The following is a 20,107-nucleotide window of genomic DNA, read 5'->3' on the forward strand; positions in this document are numbered from 1 at the left end:
TGTTAATCTTTCTGAAGAAACTAGTATATATCTTTTTACACAAAATCTATCAATAAGAGATTGATTGGTTAAAGAAAAAAAGCAAAGCAAAACAAAACAAGTTGAGAGAATCCAGGCTTTATCAATATAAGTAATAATTTTTTAGAATGGTGATTTGATTTCACCATTTCAATTCAGCAGAGCCTGTATATATATATATATATATATATATATTACAATGATCTGTATTTCCTATTGCTAGACGGATGAAAGTGAATCCATATAAACCATACCAACGCCGTTATGTGTAACTGGTGGTAAAACTTTATTATTCAAGTTTAGATGTAACAGACATCTTTGCTGCCTGAAGATTGTTTGCATAAGAAATACACCAAGAACATGTTTGTGAGTAGAAATGAACATGCACTATGAAAACAAAATAAAATAAAACGAAAAAATTTCATGTGTTGTAAGAACAGAACTATTATAGCCAACATTCTAGTATTCAAATCAGGACTACAAATTGAATTCTTTTTCTTAGCAACATGAAATCATTCCATATGAACGACATTTTCTGCTGGTGAATATTGCTGTTTAAGTTAAATTTTACATTGGCATTTTGAGATGTTCCCCCCGCATGCCTCCCCCGAAATTTTCCATGTGGTTGTCAAATAGTCCACCTTAAGAAATCTGGCATTTATTGTTGTGATATTTGCCTTATTGGTAGCCATTAAGAAACTATGGTTTTATCAGCCTAGTAATAGTTTTGCATCTTCATAGTCAACACTATTGGCTGCCTAGTTGATATTTACAGCTCATCTTTAAGAAAAATGACCCCAACCTTTCCTGGCCTTTGGGAACTGACAGTTTAAATAACCCCCTTGGCCACATAATAATACTTGGCACTCCTGTGGTGCCTTTCAACCAAGGATCTCAAAGTGCTTTACAAACAAGTACTACGTTACCATTATTATTATTAATAATATTATTAATATATATTTTTTCAATTTTACAGCTGAGGAACCTGAGGCACAAAAAGGAAAAGTGATATGCTGCAGTTCGTATCTTGAAAAAAAAAAAAAAAAACCAGGGGAAAATCAGAATTGAGTTTTGGGACTCTATGCTCTAGAAGGACCATTTTCTCTGATAAAAACTAAACATTATTTCCACGGTAAAGTTATTCCTGCTTTTCTCTGGTGTAGGACAGAGTGAAGCTTACAGCTCTCCCTTTCCTTTCAAGAGAACACATGAATGTACATCGTCTAGTTTCTCACGTGTGGATTACTCTTGAATTTCACATTTTCTTCATCCCTGACTTCACTTACTTCTGACCTAGCATATTCCAGAAGTTCTAATTACTGCAATTAACTGGGATGTTTCTAAGCAACTGCAGCACTATCAGGAACACGTAAGCCCACTGTCTATGAGACAGTATTGAAAAACCAAAAGGAAGTGCTCTGCAAAGAATACATGCCTCTGCCCTTGGCCAGGTCTTTCTTTGGGAAAATAACACTGCCCTCCAGAGTCCCGACGGGCGTCCTTCTATCTTCTTCTCATTTGCAGTTGCCTGCTGATAGAATTCCACCTAACAGTACCCACCTTTGGTTAGAATATTTAGTTTGATACTCAGGTTGCATTTCAATTCCTCAATTTTCTCTTGTGCCTTGGACAGTCAGCAAGCTTTCACCTTACTGGCTCACCAAAGATGCCTTGATTTTTTTTTCTTTTTTTTTGCCATGGCTCTCAACCCAAAGACAGTAGCTAAAGTTGAGCTCCTCTCAACTTAAGGCAAAAGGCTGGCATACAGCACAGAAGCAGACCACCAGCTTCTTTACGCCACATTTCCACCACTGGATGGCAGATATTCCCCCTCTAGAAATGCATTAATTTTATTTACTAAACAGGCAGCAGTTCACAGGTCTCAAGACCGGTCACTTTGTGATGTTTTGCAGCCACACAGCAGGAGGCTAATAATTATTTTAATAGCCATACTGAGACTCTTCAGTTTATTAAGAAAAATGTATTTCCTCAGGCATTTTAAAATATATATACATTTAATATTTTTGGAGCTGTATTTGCATTGGATCATAATAGATTATGTGCACATGTGCAATTATAAACATAATGTGCTACCACAGGCTTCAACAAAGAGCTGTTAAAGATACTTTTTTCCCTTCTCATTAATATTACCTTAGAAAAGAATCCCCATGCTTGTTTTCTAAAAATCTACCTTTACTAAAACAGAAGTTTAGAACAGAACATCACTATCTTAAAAGTTGATTAAAAAAATATCTCAATATGTCATGTAGAGAGAATTGGGCATACTCTTTTCCTTTTGAACTACAGAGTTATCAGTTAGAGCTCTGTCCTTTTCTCATATACTTGGAGTCATGTAGTGTCTCTCTCAATCCACAACGTTCTGAGGTGGGTTGGCTCTTTATGATTTTTCTATCCCAAACAACAGAATGAATACAGAGGTGAGTGACGAGAGAAAGAGTGAGAAAAGGAAGAGTGAGAACGCATGAGCTGGTCCTGGCCTAAAGTTTGATCCAAAGCTCAATTTAGAACATAGACAAATAATTTTAAAAGATTTTCAGTTTTTAAATGGCACACAATTTTAGCTGGCACATCGTTTTCATCACAGGGGAAGCCTTTTCCAAGAGAGAAAATTCCTAAATCATCATGAAATTCCTCATTAAAAAAAGGTTCCGTACCATAATAGCTCATTTAAAATCACAATTTAAGATAAAATAATTCAGAAATCTTAAATTAAAAAAATAAATTTTATATCTTGAGAGATGGAATAAAGGCTTTAATAAGTAAAAAAAATAAGGAGTGTTTAGTGTTATAATAAATTTTTGTCTCTTTTAAAAAAGCCCAACCTCTTCTCCACCAAAATATGTATAATAATGAAAGCAAAAATGAAAATAAAATTATCAATAATAAAGAAGTATGGAATAAGATCATGTCAATGCTATCCAAAAATATTCTACTAAAAAGTAGACTGACCATAAATGTTCCAAGAATAGTGATATGTATTTTCCAATGCTAGTCATTACTACTATGTCTGTCTGAGAAAAAAAAAAATTGAATGAAAATAAAAAGGCATACAGGCCAAAAATAAAGAACCTATTTGTGTCCGATACACTAGAGAAATTGCTTAATGAGTAGTTTTGCCCAAAAAGTAATACTTGTCATATTGCCCAAGTTAACCAAACTTCTGGTGTTTTGCTGATTTAAGCAGTCTACATAGATAATGTTGCTTAAGGATTGCCATGATGCATTTTGTTATTCTTTTTACTAAGAAAATTAAATATTGTTGTTTGGGGGAATCTCCTCTCTTTTTTAGATCTTTAATTGTCACCTCTCAAGTCTGGCTATATATTTTGAGATGTATCCATCAAAATTCCTAAGGAAGATAAATTACATCACATAATTTGAATGTCAAAGCTCCTCATTCCACTTCTTTATTTCAGTTTATGTGAATATTAGAGCTACGCGACAGGTGAGATCAGAATAAGGCCCGTTAACAATGAAACTGAAGCAGAGGACTTAGTCCTGATTTCTGTCTCTTGCTTTCTCTTTTCTCTTTTTTTTAATATGCAAACAAAAAAATGCAAGAATGAAAATGACAACACAACATCAGAAAGACATTTTTTTAACTTCATTCGCTACAACAGTCATGAACTGGTTGAACTCTACCTGCCATCCAACTTTAAGAAACGAAGACCCGGCACTGTGAAAAAGAAACAAAACCCAAACAAAACAAAACCATACAAAGCAACTGCGAATTAATGTAAAAATGGAGTGCAAATGCGACTACAGAATGCAATAAAAACATCAGCGTTGCAGATTCCAGCAACACTTATCAAAATAATTTCTGAAATGTTTCATATGAAACATAGACAAAGCAATAAAAAGAGGATATATGTTTATCATCTTAAGCATAACAATGTGAGTTAAGAGCTTAAAAATTAAAAAAAAAAGTACTTGGAATGAATAGTGCTACCCTTTTTTTCCTAAGTAGGCATAAAAATATTTTCATTTCCTTCTTGTTTTCCATACCATTATAGCAAGAACTTTCATTTGTTTCATGTTACCGTTTACAACTTTAATGCACACACACACACACACAAAAGGATATCTACTGCAATAGAAATAGTTGCTTCATTACCTTGTTTGCTACATTTGCAAATGTAAACAGCTAGGCAGAGCCAGAACTGACTCTAATGCATGATGGAATATCTTTGTTGCATACGTACACTGTAGAAAATAATTATTCAATATGTCAGGCACCATTATTTGAAATGTAATACATTAATATTTACTAGAAAAATAAGTTTTTTTTTCCTATTTGTTCTCCCAACTTCTTTAATGAAATAAGTTAATCTGACAGTGCATCCAGTAGCTTGTAATATCTTCTACATCTCCGTGGCAAAAAATAAACTACTGGTTGGGACAATATAATGCAAATTATTAAAGTCAGTCCTTGTACATACATCCTTGTAGCAAGCATTGAGGCTCGACTAACAGCACCTTTAACCAATTATTTAATGTTCAGTTATTTAGCCCTATTTCCCTGAGCAGTTATGCTGAGGAGCTTTCCCTTCATGGATAGTTTTTACAAAGCCTTAAGTATTAAAAGTTCTATGAGGACATACTTCTAAGAATCCTATTTAATGCTACTTAACTAAATCTGTATACATTTAATGAAGGGATTGGCTGGTACATATACCAACTGTCAGTCTGTGGTAACATAACCTTAGACGCTGCCTGACCACAAAGTTTGGAAATTATATTTAACCAAAAGAAAATAAATAAATACAGCAGGTTACCTTGTGAAGAAATGCCATGTGTTTTAAACAAATTAAACCCATGGTCTGACATTTGTATCCATCTATGCTTTTGAATTGAGGGGATTCCTTTAGTTATAATGTGCCCAGTGAGATCAGTAACCAACAGGAGGCTTAGAAAAGCAAATCCATACTGGTTCATCACACACAAGAAAGAAATACCTGGCTAAAATGAAATTACTACGGAAGCATCGAGGACATTGTTTTTTAAAATGGGTACATGTGTGGACAAGATGAATCCAAACTGCAAACAAAAGGACTACTGAGTATTTGAACATCTAAAGGACAAAAATATCAGAGAGGGTGTGCATGTGTATGTACAGGCAGGGCTGGCTAAAAACAGCGTGCCACCATCTGTCATGTTTCTTGCTGCACTCTAACCAAGCCTAACCACAGCTCGCATTTCTAGGTCAAAATCTGAAACATGGCCAGTGAGAGAAGACTAAATTGCGAGGGCGCCATTTTTCTTCAATTTCTCCTCCTCTGCCTAGGGTTTCATGATAATTATAAATTTAGGCAACAATTCATGGGTTTTGGAACAAATGGTCCAATGGCCAGTCCAGTACTGCTTTAGTATAATAATATGTAAACGCTTTCGAATTCTAGACAGTTTTGGCCTCTTTCTTTATAAATATATTAATTCTAGTCTGGTGATATCTCTTCTGGATTATTTCCCCAGTACATATTAGCCAAGATGGTTTTGACTTAACAGGTTTTAAAAAGTGATTGTTTACCATCTGCCATTCTTTCTCATTGACCATTTATCTCACTTTTTAATCTTGGTAACCTACTCATCAAAAGAAAGAATAATAAAAGAAGTGAATTTCATGTTGGATAAGGCAGGCTCTATGAAGTATTTTTTTAATAGGTCTTCATAAGACATTACAAGCTATTGAATTCCCATCAAGAAAACCTATTTCTATTTAATTGTGCTAAGTGCTAAGGTTTTACTCTTTAGGTTTTCCATTTTTTTCCACTTGTGCATTGTTCCTATGCAGGCCCCTCTGGATATGTGTTGTGAAGTCATATTTGTCCGTGCAAAGATGCTGGCATATGCTGCACTGGAAAGGTCCACTGTCACCGTGGCAACTCATATGCAAAGCATACATCACTTCATCCAGAAAGACAATGCCACAGTGCACACATTTTGTTGAAAGTTCATCTTGAGTACTTCTATCAACTTTCTCTGTTTTTACTACATTCAAGGGACCTTCATTTTTTACATTTGGTGGTGCCTTCGTTTTCTCCTTGGAGGCACCGTTTGCAGTTGGCCCAGGTCTGGAATGCTTGATCGCCAAATCTAGAGGAATGTCATTGTCTGATCCAACAGCTGAAAAATGAGGAGGCAGATTGAAGGTGGGATAAGGCACATAGTTTTGGCAAGGATTTGGTAGGCCAGGCACGTGACTCAAGTAGTGCGGATTCCCAGGAATGGAGAGCTTATATTTACTCCAGAACCGCAGCCAATCAGCTTCACTCTGGAAGTCATTATGTACAAAGGGAAGTCCAAAAAGTGGGTACTGGTACTTTTCAATAGGGCTGCCTGGTGGTGAATAATTTGGGTGTTTTGCAGGTCTCATGTACTTTTCTATAGGACTGCCTCTCTCAGAACTTCCTTTCCCTTCAGATATGGATGAACTATTTCCTGGATCTCCAGTACTTTCCTGAGGACTTTTTATCTGAATGTGCAAAGGTTGCATCCTTTTGTGAATATCCAGAGTTTGGCTGACCAGGACTGGCTGCTGAGCAGAATGGCTTTTAGTCAATGAACCCTGGGCTTCGTATTTACTTAGGCTGGGGAGCGGAATTTCTCTCTGGTGACTTTCAGTTAGATGATCTTCTGACCTCCTCTCTAATGGGCTTCCATTGACTTGCTCCTCATTGCTGCCCCTCTGCTGTTTGTTGAGCTGCTCAGCCTGAAGTGCCTCTGGGTTAAGGCGCTTTCTTGTTCTCCTCCTAATAATCTGCTCACCGTTGTTTTGTTTAATGATGTTTAAAGGCCTGGGAGTCTGCAGAGAACACATACAATACATAAAAGGAAAACATTAAAAAATACATTAAAATGCATTAAAAATTCCTCACAAATATAAACCATGCTTAAGTTCAAAGCAGGGATAGGCTTTCTGCTGTAGATTTACTAAATCTCCTCCTTTTGCCCTAAGCAGGATCAGAGGAAGTAACCAAAGTGCACTATTTTAGCCTAATTAAATCATGTCCATCTTTGCAGGGGGGACTGAAAACTTTAATCTACTTGAAAATAACCTCTCCAAATGCAACAGATTTTGAGATTGCATCATTTAGTGATGAAACTGTGTAGAAAGTTACTTGAAGAGATGTGATTTTTCTGAAATATTTTTTTCAATTTTTGAGTTGTGCACTAAAATGCCAGCATATGAGAGTAACACAGGAGATACATATTGACAACAGTGGAAAAATTACACATTGCTATAGTCAGAATAAGTTTATATGCTGAAGCCCTAAACCACAGTGTGACTGTGTCTGGAGACAGGGTCCTTAGTAGGAAATTAAAGTTAAATGAGGTTGTAAGGGTGGGGCCCTAATCCAGTGGGGCTGTGGCCTTATGAGAAGAGGAAGAGAAAGAGATCTCTCTCCACTATGTGAGGGCACAGATAGAAGGTGGCTTAGTAAGGAAGCGAGCCCTCCTCAGAATCCAACTATGCTGGAACCTGATCTCAGATTTCTAGCCTTCAGAATGTGAAAACATAAATTTCGGCTGTTTAAAGCCACCCAGTTTATGGTATTTTGTTATGGAAACCTAAGCAACTAATACATGCGTGCTTCTAAATAATTGGATATAAAATATTAATATCAGAGCATAAATAATCAAGGATAAACCAACAGAATTGTGAGGAAAGGTATCAGGTTATCAAAGCAATATAGAGGGATTTTTTTTTCTTCTCATTTCTACTTCTCTCTTTAATAATATTTTATATTTGTGATGTAAGACTTTACTTGTTAATAGGTGAAGCATTAGTTTTGTGTTGAAATTCTTAATTCATGTGTAGCTTTGGTTTAAATATCTGATCTGTCATTCTACTCTTTACTTAAAGTAAGTGCTAACTTTCATTCAGCTTAAGTATTTTGTTTAGCTTAAACATTACATGATTGGTATTTATGGACATGTTCAACAGGTATTTATATAATATGACTTAAATCCATGGATAAGACTATAATAAAAACTTTACTTGCAGTTGGAGCTCTTTGATGTACAAAATCAAAGGAATCAGTCCGATAAATTAATGCGTATTTATAGGTTAAAAATTTAGGATAATCTTTAAATGGGCTAAAGTCTGATTTTTCTAAAAGATCACTGAAATCAGAAAATAATTTCCACATAAAACATGACTATAAATGTAAATATAATTTATAAATTTAACTTTATAAATTATACATTATGTGTATATAACGTATAATTTTATAAATTATAAAATTTTAAATATAAACAAATATTCATAAACATAATATAAATATGATATAAATTTAAAAATGAACATAAATATAAATGTAATTTGTAAATTATTCCTAGAAGTGATACACTTCTAGGTGCAAGGGAGTACCTCTTATATCTTAAATAAGTACAACTATAAATCCTTTTTGGAACATTTCTGTTGTTACAAACATATTTCCAAGTGAAGAAAGATAACACACTTGTTATTGACAATTCATTGTTAGTTTAAGAAAGAAAATGCAACATAGCTTAGTTATGCCATGTGCATTTCTTTTGCTCAGAATATCCAGGTTTACAAAGAGTTCATATTAGCATTATAAACATATGCATTATTTAATTTATATACTGTAAAGAAACTGGAAATTTGCATAAATTCCTTTTTTAAACTGTCATAACTTTTGTGTAAGTTTTTGACATGAAATGTGAACATAACCTTTATGTATTTCAATGTATGGTTTTTAAAAAAACCTCAAAACTGAAAACATCTTACCTCTGGACAGATGAATATTAAAATAATTTTTAGAAAATAGTTTAGTTTATATCTCAGTGGTTAAGTTACCATAATCTGGCAGAGCAGTATTTTAATTAATTTTTGGCCTATGATTGGCCAGAGTTCAATTAAAATCATTAATGTCAGTTCCCATTAAATAGAAACTTATTGCTATGCTTAAATAGTGAAGGTTAAAAAAAAATAAGTTGGTATGTGGTTGGGGGTGGAATCTTTCTACTTGCTACATGCTAATAACCAAAGTTTTTACAGTTTACTGCCAGTTAGTATTGTTAGCAGCATGCATTTTTAAAAAGTGCTTCCAATGGTCCATATATGAGAACATTTTGTCTAAAATTGTATTCCCTGTAGCCATAATGTATTCACTGGCTTGTGTTAAGAGCTATGGTAAAATGCCAAACGAAATGAAAAAGGCACAGGGAAATAAATTTTTGTTTACTAAATGGGGGATTCCTATTTTAAAGTCAGCTCTTGTCAGCAGATGAACTTTCTAAACTAAAAAAAAAAATCCTTCAGTAAGTCAAATCCATATTCAGATGGAGGATTTGTGAGTTTTAATTTTATTACAGAATTCTAACTAAAATTTGAGGAAAAGTAATTCAAAGAACCTCCGTGAGTCAAAGCCAGCTGGAGATCTTAAAAGACAAAGTATCTTTGCACCTTACTCTACCCTGGCGTGTGTGCTATTCAGAACTTCAGATACCGCATTGAAATACCCACTGAAGGCACTGTGGAGATTCATGTGATATTCTCTGATCCTAGTTCAGTTCAGAACTGTCCTTCCGAAATGTGCCCCTCCAGCCCCTAAAGCGGTCAAGATAACACTTGCGAATTCCGAAGGTAAATTAGAAAATATGAATTCTTTCCCTGCCTTATATTTTATACTGAACATGAAAGAGTCCTTTTTTCATTTTTTAAAACATTTTGCATATTTCTGAAACTTCTAAAAATTTTCTCATTGAATTCTGATAACCATTAGTTCAACTATCTGCTGTGAAGTTCCCAGAAATCAATCATTTTCTTCTTTTATATCAAAAGAAGCATAATGCATTACTAATGACCTCAAACCTATCTCCCCATCACATCTAAGCCCCCTTCACCATAAATCACATGTGCACTCAAAGTGATTGTATTAAACAACCCTGCGGGGGCAGGCACTGCAAGCCAGGGAATGGGACTTATCACACCACAGACCAGGCCAACACTGCTTTATAAAGCTTTTCCTGAAAGAGTGGAACAAGTTCTTACCGAGTGAAGCTTCTGGTAGAGGCCACACGCGTTGCATACATATCCGCCATTTGCATTCTTTCGCCAGAGAGAGGTCTTTGTGGTCAGGCAATTGGCACAAAAAACACCAGAGCCTCTACGCCTCTGAAACGGGAAAAAAACCAAGGTCAGAGGTGAGTCACATGATCAGTGGAGTTAGACCAAATCAACCCAGGAGTTTTGTCTTTAAACTAGCAACAATGACAGTATAAAACCACACTGCCCATAATGAGGTCAGGTTCAATTGTGTTTAATAGGCACCACTGATTTTCATTATAATTAACCCTACAGTGATGGATGAGGTGTGTGGAACACCAAAGGCTTTTCACAGAAACAGCTTTAACTTTTTGAACTTTGGGTTTTATGGTTTTAATGATGACTCCTAAATGCTGAACCCTAAAATATACCTTTTAAAAGTGTCAAAACACAAGTCAAAAAGACAGAACATGGCAATATGTTTAATACACTTTGGAAAGGAGAAGCACATGCTACCTGAGCTTTAAAATATAGTCAAGTTTGGAATAAATGTAAATCATTTAAAATTAAACTTGATTTGTGTGTTTTTGTATGTCATTCATGTAACGTAAGTAGTAAGAGAATATAAGACACTCAATTCTGGTCTTTCGTTTGCAATTGTAAAATCTGAAAGATTCCTCTATTCCTCAAACATGAGAGGGTTTGTAGAAACTTCAGCCAATTAAAAGTACAGTATTACTAATGAGAACCCTTATGAGGTGCCCACTTAAGTCAGGCAACATAGACCCTTCAATGGCTATTTATTTATTTTATTTGACTTAGACTTGGAAATCACAAGCGTTTCCAAATACAAATTGATTCTAGTGGCCTGAGTTTTGTAATCAACAGGTTCAAAATAACCTAAGAATATTTAAAACTAGATAATTAGTATTGCTTGTTCCATTCTTGCTATCAAGTAATGATTCCATTAAACTTCTCACTTAAACAAAAGTCAGGCTGTGTTTGTAGGCACAAATACTAACAGGCAGGAAATGGAATTCTCTTGCTGAAAAAAAAAAGAAAAAAAAAGACAGCCTGAATTGCAGTTCAGCTCTCCTTTCTCTAGGAAGCAAACCCTTTAATGATAAAATATGCATGTTAGATAAGGAGTGGAAAAAGTCTTGCTGGAACCTAATTTTATTATAAATTAAATATTACATGTGCCATAAGTCAAAATTTCAGGGATTCATAAAATTTAGGCAATTTATTTAACTCAAGTCCATACTGTAGAAGAGTGGTATCCCTGCCAAGAAAATACAATGGTTATAATTGTACTCTGATACATTTCAAATGGAAAGCTTTCTGCAGACATAATTTTGGCTTCAAGACTGGAACACTTTCTTGGCATTGAAAGGGCATTTGATTCATCGGGTGTTTCACAATGTATCACTAAAAAGACCTGGTGAGCAGCCAGTTCCCTATAGGGTAATTTTTCCATCCAGATGCAAGTGCTATCAGAGGCCCTCGTCAGCTAAACTAATTATGATCTTGCAATTGCTGATGCCTGCTCACTCTAACATTCGACATCCTCCATTAATCATCAATACAAGGAAAATGAATGAAACGTAAAGAAATGAGGGCTGGTAAGCTGCACAGCCATAAAAATCTGAAATGAGAGCAATAACTTAACAAGATTGGGGGAATGTTTTTAGTGAGCACAAATTCAGGCTAACAATTGCCCTTTTAAACCAAGAACACGATTTCATTAGTGTAGCAGGTTGTGCTACTTTAGGTGATGTAATAAAAACTAGATTTTCAAAGATAATCTCTGGCTCCTCTTTTTCTCCTTCCCCCCACCCAACTCTGGATCAGGAATGTATCATGAGTTTCTAAGTCTCAATAACAGCAATAACAAATGTTGGGTGTCAGTCTGCAAGTCCCAATGAGGGCCTACTGCAAAAGTGGACTGCTGCTTCCCCCAAAATCAATGAACTATTAGAAGTTGTGTTTATCAAACATTTTGGGGACTCCCTTTATGCAAAGTAGGCTGGGAGCCTAGTTAGGTTATAATTGTGAAACTTTCCTGGGGCTATCCTGCCATTTTCCTAGATCTAAATAACATGTTTGCAAATAAACACCAACTTGATCCACACAAGGGCAATGTAAATGTCCATTTGGAAACTAACCCGCATACATGGCTGAGGCTCAAATGTGAATGTGTAACCATTCACTCCAGCCTGCTTTTCTTTCCTTATGCCCTGGGTGCTTGACACACCATGCCAAAGTGGGTGTAATCCTGATTTCAGTGAGTGTTTCAACCCTTGCACAATTTGGTGCTTAATTCTCTTGCAAAGAGAATGCCTTTCATTAGTTAGAGGGGAAATCCTGAAATTACAGCACTAGTTTCCAAAAGCATAGCTTGCTTTAAAAGCAGCACTTAGACTCCAATATAGTTTGCTATATTTTAGGTAAACCATATCACATTTTAAATATATCAGGAGTACTTTGAATACACTTATTCAGAGTCAGTAGAGCTTGGAGGTTAATAATCAGATTTAGGTGCCAGAACACTGATATTCAAAACCTGTCTCTGTCATTTGCCAGGTACAACACTGGGCAAGTCACTTAATCTTTCAATGCTTAAAGTTCTCTGATCTTTACAGTGTGAGCTACTGTGATTCTTTTTTTTTTTTTTTTGAGACAGAGTCTCACTCACCCAGGCTGGAGTGCAATGGCACGATCTCGGCTCACTGCAACCTCCACCTCCCGGGTTCAAGCAATTCTCCTGCCTCAGCCTCCCAAGTAGCTGAGATTACAGGCATGCGCCACCAGGCCCAGCTAATTTTGTATTTTTTAGTACAGATGGGGTTTCTCTACCTTGGTCAGGCTGGTCTCGAACTCCCAATCTCAAGTGATCTGCCTGCCTCGGCCTCCCAAAGTGCTGGGATTACAGGCGTGAGCCACCACGCCCGGCTACTGTGATTCTTATGTGGATTAATAGATGCAATTAAAACAGTGCCAGGGATGTAGTAGGTGCTCAAATCCTATTTGTCAAGAGGATTCAACTGTGATTTCTTTTGTATGAGAAAAATATTTTGTTATTTTTCAGCCCTTGAATCTTGTTATTGAATATTTGAGAGATGCTTAAAGCATATGGTTGGATATTGTTCAATGTGTTTCTTTCATACCAATCTTATCAAATATGAGAATGGAAAGTTGAGTCAGAGTGAAATATCTAGGTGTTCACACCTAGAATTCAATAGGAGCAAGCTTGCATGGGGGTGGAGAGTGGGAGGTAGGTGAGAAATTCTTTCACACATGAAGTTACCTCCCATCTAAACAAATTTAGTACTTTGGTAAGCCTAGTAGAACCTTATTTTTGGTGCAATTAAAATTTCTGGAAGCAGTAGAGAAGGTGGGAGAAGTGGGTAGTGTCCTGAACTGTGTCACTACAGAACCACATCTTTCTAAAACACCATACAGATGCAAGCCCTGACCTGGTCACACTGTGTACACTGTAACCTGGCAGGACACAGTAAGGGATTTCCTTTGAAGTTATCAACATCCTTAGCCCAATCAAGGACAGGGAAGCAGCCTGTTACCAAAGGAATGCAGAGTAGAAGCCTCCTGTGCCCTATTTTCAAAAACAAAGCTTGGCTTTAACTTAAAGAAAAAGAAAAGCACTAACGACCTTATTTCATTCATACTTTATCCTGCATGGCAGTTTTAAAATACTTTGTCACTCTCCTTTGCAGTAAGCCTATTAAGGACAGAAATCCTGTTTCCTAATCGTCACTGAATATTCTAAGGAATAAGCACCTAGGACAGTGCTCTGTTAGGCTAAACATTAAGAAAGTTGAAAATAATCCCGCCTGCTATGTCTATCGTTATTTAAAAAAAAAAAAATTTTAGGAAAAAAAGTAGTGCTTGTTTTTTTAAAATCCCTTTTAAATGTCATCCATTCAGGCTGACAAATTAATCTGGAGTTGGGCAGAGATGGTTGATGATGTAGAAAACATAATCAAGAAAATTCATTGTCCACTCCTACTTTCCACACTTTTTTTTTTTGAGACGGAGTGTTGCTCTGTTGCCCAGGCTGGAGGGCAGTGGCACGATCTCGGCCCACTGCCACCTCCACCTCCCGGGTTCAAGTGATTCTCCTGTCTCAGCCTCCAGAGTAGCTGGGATTACAGACGCCCGCCACCACGCCTGGCTAATTTTTGTATTTTTAGTGGGGTCGGGTTTCACCATGCTGACCAGGCTAGTCTCCAACTTCTGACCTCAGGTGATCCACCCGCCTCTGCCTCCCAAAGTGCTGGGATTACAGGCGTGAGCCACCGCACCCAGCCCATATGTATTTTTGAGAAGGAGCTGATGCCAGGTACTTTCTAGGTGCTGGGGGCAGCTCTCTTTTATCTCTATCATTATAGTCACAAATTGCTGATGGTTCTATCTGTGTCTGTTTATGTTTAAATAATAAATTTCTCCTTTTCCCACAAGCTGTCTTAAGAAATAATAATTTGTACCTCTATCACCTTGTGCGTGAGAGGGAAGAATTATGGGTCATATGGATAAGATCAGTGCTGGGAGGGAAAAAGGATAGGAATAAGTAGCTAACCGATAACACCAACTGGCATTTCTGAGGGGCATATATAGCACAAAACTTTCTCTCCTCTCAGACTGAGGGAAGACTGCCCACTCACACATGTAAAGCCACAAAGAGTAGCTGTAATCTCTGCCCCTGAACTTCTCTAAGTTCACCTTCCACATCTACGTGGCTTCAACAGAGGGCAAGAGTGAAGGAGGATTGGCCGAAAACCCAAATCTACATGAGTCAGCTCAACTAAAAATTTCTACAGAAAAAATTCTGGAATCAACAATTCGAGAAAATGATTGTTTGCTTTTCTTTCAATGCCTTGAGCAGCAAAATTTAGGTTGCATTTGTGTTGTCTCCAGGCCATTTCCGTTGGCTGGTAATTTCCTATGTGAAAAAGGATGAATAATGGTACAAACAGTTAACTGCAAGGAGTTTCAAAGCCAGTGATTGCCTGGCAAATGCTTTTCAGTGATAATTGGCCTGTCTTTTGAGCACTTGATCCCTTTTGGTATTTCAAATATTATAGTCACAATACTGATTTTCACAACAGCAATGTAGGTGATGGATCTGAACAATCATCCAAATAGAAATAGAAAATGACATACCTATCTTTTAACATAAATACACTTTAAATCCAATGTAATTTTTCCTCTCCTTTACAGTAAACCAATAAGTATAATGACTAAGTATTTAAAACAAACAAACAAACACAACATCTTTTGTCTTTAGGTTCATGGCTAACACCAACATGTGGGTTACAATAGTTGAAATTTTCTCTAAGTTTCCAATTCAAATTTTGCTTTTGGGAGACTTAAATCTTCATTCAGCTATGTATCATTGATAAATAGCTGAGCCTTGGCATACATGTTAGGAAACCCAGATATGACTTAAGACATTTTTTAAAAATTTTAAATTGGTTCAGCTGTTTTTATTCCTTATTTTATTATTTGAAGACCAGCCAAATATAAAAATTTTAAGGTTTCCAAATCTCCAATTCTGAAAAAGAACTGATTTCATCTGATTAACATGAAGTAAATTTGATTGAATGATTTATTAAAGTGGCTTAACATTTACAGACATGGATATTCATCTTCAAGTTATTAAAAGTTTCCATTGGTGAAGGAATTTGTGAAGAAATGATCTTTTACAATAATTTTCTATGAATAAGAACCATACTGAAACCACGTAACTACATAACAAGCCCTGATAGGCAGAATATTTACTCACATTTTTTATGGTTTTATATCTTAGCCATTTTAAATCGAATCAATCTGAAATCTGATTTATGTAATGTTAGTATGAATATACCTCAAATATTTTTAACTCTTTAAATATTTTCTGTGTTTATTTGATTATATCAAAAAGTCTTTGCAACATTCATGTTAGCGAAATGCATAGATGGTTATGAGCAAAGCTTCTGGTACAATTTCACACTAATACAATTTCAGTGGTAAATTAATTCAATTAAGTTCTGGGAGTAATTATTGCGTGTCCACCATGTGCCTGGCACTGTGCTACAAGCCAGGGTCACAGCATAAGACAAACATGGTCTGTAATCTTGCAGATTTTCCAGTGGAATCTTCTAAAAACATACTAAGTATGGAGCTAAAGTAACACAAACAGAAATTGTTCATGAACATTGACAGTTGAAATCATGTGAATTACGTGGAAACTTTCCTGAAGATACCAAAGTATTTCCCATTCATAAATCTCATTTAAAGGCTAAAAGTTACCTAATAATCAGAGGGGTTACTTCCTGTGCTCCTTTGTAAAAATGTGTAACAGTTTAAGTCACATCAGAAATAAATTAATACTTGCTTATTTTCACATTAGTAATAATGTCCTATCAATCACATTGTTCTGTTAACTACCAATAGAGTTGACATGAGTTAATGTGTTCATGACTGTCAGATATGAAGTTGATATTCAATAATTGTTGATATTCCATAATTTAGTAAGTGTTGAGTATTATTTTAGTTCTTATCTCTATCATTCACCACTAGGAGACATCGAAGGCCATGTCCCTGCCCTCTTCTGCTCCAAAATAGAATTAACCAGCTGTTGACTATACACCAGTAGACCCTATGGAATATACTGAATTCAGGAGCTAAAACAACTTAAAAATAGATGGTAGTTTGCAATAAACACCTTTAGATTAATAGCCAGACTCTTACCAGAAGCACAGGCTGGCCAACAATTGAACAAAAGCAGGGAAAGCACTCTGCCAACAGAAAGCAATAGTTTACCAATATCCTGGCCAACTTTTGTTTCAAATAAAATTGTGAAGAATCCGTTGAAATGGGCTGTACAGCATGTCTTTGCCTGCTTTAAAACAGTCCTCTTTGCCCTCGGATTTCTTGCCAAAAAACTGAAGGGACTCTATCAGGTTCATCCAAGCACCCATCTTATAATCACCATAGAGCTTGGAAACAAAACCTGTTTACCCTGCTTATTAAATTCACTTCCTCAACACATCAGCAATGATAATGGAGACCAGTGTAAACTAAATTGGCATCTCTGGCTAAGAGCAATAGAACAGTTTTTGTTCCAGGACATGAGGCAATACATACTCTAGTAATCATACCTTGCACTGAGATATGCATGCACCTAAGACTTATCCCACTGACAACGTCACCACATAGGGAGCTACCCAATATATCACCTAATGCTACTGTGCTAAACACATTAGCTCCATCTCTTCTGAGATGTAACTGGTGATTCTCCAAGTGAAATAGCAGAAAATCACTATTTCCCCATGTATACCCCACTTTTTATGCATACAGATTCTTTACATCTCAAGGTTTTAGAAATTTATCACACAGATACAAAACCTATTACACAGATCTGAGGACCCCATCGCCCTTCTTTAATTAACCCCATATTTGGTAACCAACCCCGTATTTGGTAAAGGAGCAAACCAAACACCCTATGTCATAATGAAATTACATAATAGAATCAGAATTGGAAAAACCCAGATTTTCGGAGTTCTAACCACGCTGTTTCTGTAATAATGTTCTGCCTTTACAGCAAGCACGCATTTGGACAGCTAAAAATATGGTTGAAAATTTATGTCTGCACTGTCTTTTTTTCATTCCACGTGAAAGTCATTATTGTTAAAAGAACTACTCAAGTCTCTCAGTGCTTCTATTTTTGCCATCCTGTATCTGTTTTCACCCTTCCTTCAGCTACAACAATGGTTGGAAAGTAGCTCTACAGGGACTTTCTTCTATGCCAGTGCCAAAATCTGACACTGGAAGGAAAAAATATAATAAAAGGCCTTTTGGAGGCACAGTTAAACAATTTTAGCACCTCTTAAACTTCAGTGTGACAGCACAAGAGCTGATTCTTTTAATAAATTTGTTGCATATTTTATTTATATAATATATTTAATAAGCAGATTTATTCTGGGATAGGTTCATATTCTAAAAATAAAAATATCAGTGATAAAGACCTTTCTAGAAAAATCCTAAAATCCAAAAGGCTCAGCTTCTAGGCATTTAATTAGAGAGTCAAATACAGTTATTAATATTTCATGTATTACACCTTTCTAGGGCTGCCTTTATAATATATAATGACATATTATAATTTATAATATGTAATGATATATTTTTTAATTTATAATATATAATGGTTATTTTGAAAAAAAAAACAAAAAAATCAATAATTCTTTTCATAATACCTAACATAATAACTGGTTTATGAAGTGTTGCCACCCTCGAGGCAGCTATATACACTTCAGTGGTTCCTCGATGGTTTCTCACACTCTTGGGGATCACACAATCTTTTGGTGAAATTTAAGACCCTCCCCAGAAAAAAAAAGTGTAAAATATTTTACAAATAACTTTAACATGGTCAAAAGCATGTCCCTCACAAAACGTATCCAAAGATGTTCTGTGGATTTGAGTGCCGATGGATCCAGATCCCAAGGTTAAGAACTCCTAACACATATTATCCCAGTTTAGATTTACAGTGAATTATTAATTACTATTACTCTCCTTTTATTGATGAAGTATGAAACTGACAATAGTTCTTTGACTTATCTAGCATCAAAAAACACATTCTGGTCTCTAAGTCTAGGCAATAAGACAGGATCATATTCTAAAAAGCATTTTTGGCCAGGCATGGTAGCTCATGCCTGTAATCCCAGTGCTTTGGGAGGCCAAGGTGGGAGGATTGCTTGAGGCCGAGAGCTTGAGATCAACCAAGGCAACACAGCAAGAATCTGTCTCTACAAAAAGTTAAAAAAAAAAAATTAGTTGAGGGTGGTTGCACGCATCTATAATCTGAGCTACTCTGGAGGCTGAGGCGAGAGGATGGCTTGAGCCCAGGGGTTCTAGACTGCAGTGAGCTATAATCATGTCATTGTACTCCAGCCTGGGCAACAGAGTGATACACTGTCTCTAAAATAGATAAATAGAAAATTAATTAAATAAAAAGATTTTTTGAATCAATTATTTAATAGAATCCTCATTTGACTACCTTTGTCCCTTTTTAAATAATCATCATTGTACATATGTTTGCAGGATAACATACGATAGGCCTAGTCTCATCTGATATCCTCAAAATGATCCTAAGAGGCAAGTATTATTATCATTATTATTATTATTCCCTCCACTTTATAGATGAGAAAACTGAGGCTTAGAAGCAATTTGCAATTGCTGAATAGTAGGGCTAAGATATAAACCCAGGTTGCCCTCACTTCAAAGCCACAGTGAACCATGTTTCAGGCCTTATTACTAAAGAGGAGATTGGGGAATTTTTACCAAAAATATTTCACCATATCCTGGCCTTAAAGAACGCTTATCTCTTCAAACCACCCAATAACAGCTGATTGAAATTATGCAAGTTTTGAGGTACCAGAAAGAAATGAGTCATCCTTCATCAGATATGGCAACGAGCTGTTTTGAGGTCGACAGACACAGTCATAGCCAGAGGAACAGAGCACTTGGCTGATGGAGGGGCAGTGCTGGGGAAGGGGGAGGGGTGCAGTACATGTGTTTTGATCCTGCTGTGTCAAAAAAATAAAAAAAGATGTGAAACAGGCCGCTGCTTAAAAGCAGAAGTTGGTGACACCACTGACTTAGCCTCTCATAGCGCCTGCTACATGGGAGGTTAGCTGCGAATGAAAGTCTCTGTTTGCTTTTGCAGAAGACTTGGCTAGAGTTGGGGCAAGAAAAATGGTGCTGGGGTTTTGACATGCTCTGTAAAAACACATGTCCAGGTAACAATTTACTAGATTTCTTTTATATATGTGTATGTTCCAAGGCAGAGACCTTTTGTGATATTTGGTATCATTTTTATTCAAGATAAATTAGTGGCAATTCTGAGAGATGAGGTTATTTTACCAAATTCCTCAAGAATCAGATAATATAAAAATATTTTAAATAATGTCTGCTTAAAAACTCCCCCACTATTATATATAAAAGTTCATGTTCTTCATCTATCTATGAGGTTTACTATTATACTTTTCATATGTGATA

At 36.0% G+C, this 20,107-nt stretch overlaps 1 protein-coding gene across 9 annotated transcripts in view; it reads right to left on the minus strand.

Moving 5' to 3' along the window:
• Positions 1–280: 280 nt before the first annotated feature.
• TRPS1 (transcriptional repressor GATA binding 1) overlaps positions 281–20,107 on the minus strand; it is a 261,204-nt gene continuing 241,377 nt past the window's right edge. For all 9 annotated transcript variants that reach the window (XM_055287091.2, XM_055287093.2, XM_055287090.2 and 6 more), the window contains 2 exons: positions 10,058–10,180; positions 281–6,841 (listed from right to left, as the gene is read on the minus strand). In XM_055287091.2, the coding sequence (XP_055143066.1) occupies positions 5,780–6,841; positions 10,058–10,180 (1,185 nt within the window). In that variant the 3' untranslated portion in view covers positions 281–5,779. The remainder of the gene's footprint in view (positions 6,842–10,057; positions 10,181–20,107) is intronic.

Source organism: Symphalangus syndactylus, chromosome 7 (genome assembly GCF_028878055.3).
Source record: "Symphalangus syndactylus isolate Jambi chromosome 7, NHGRI_mSymSyn1-v2.1_pri, whole genome shotgun sequence".
NCBI lineage: Eukaryota > Metazoa > Chordata > Mammalia > Primates > Hylobatidae > Symphalangus > Symphalangus syndactylus.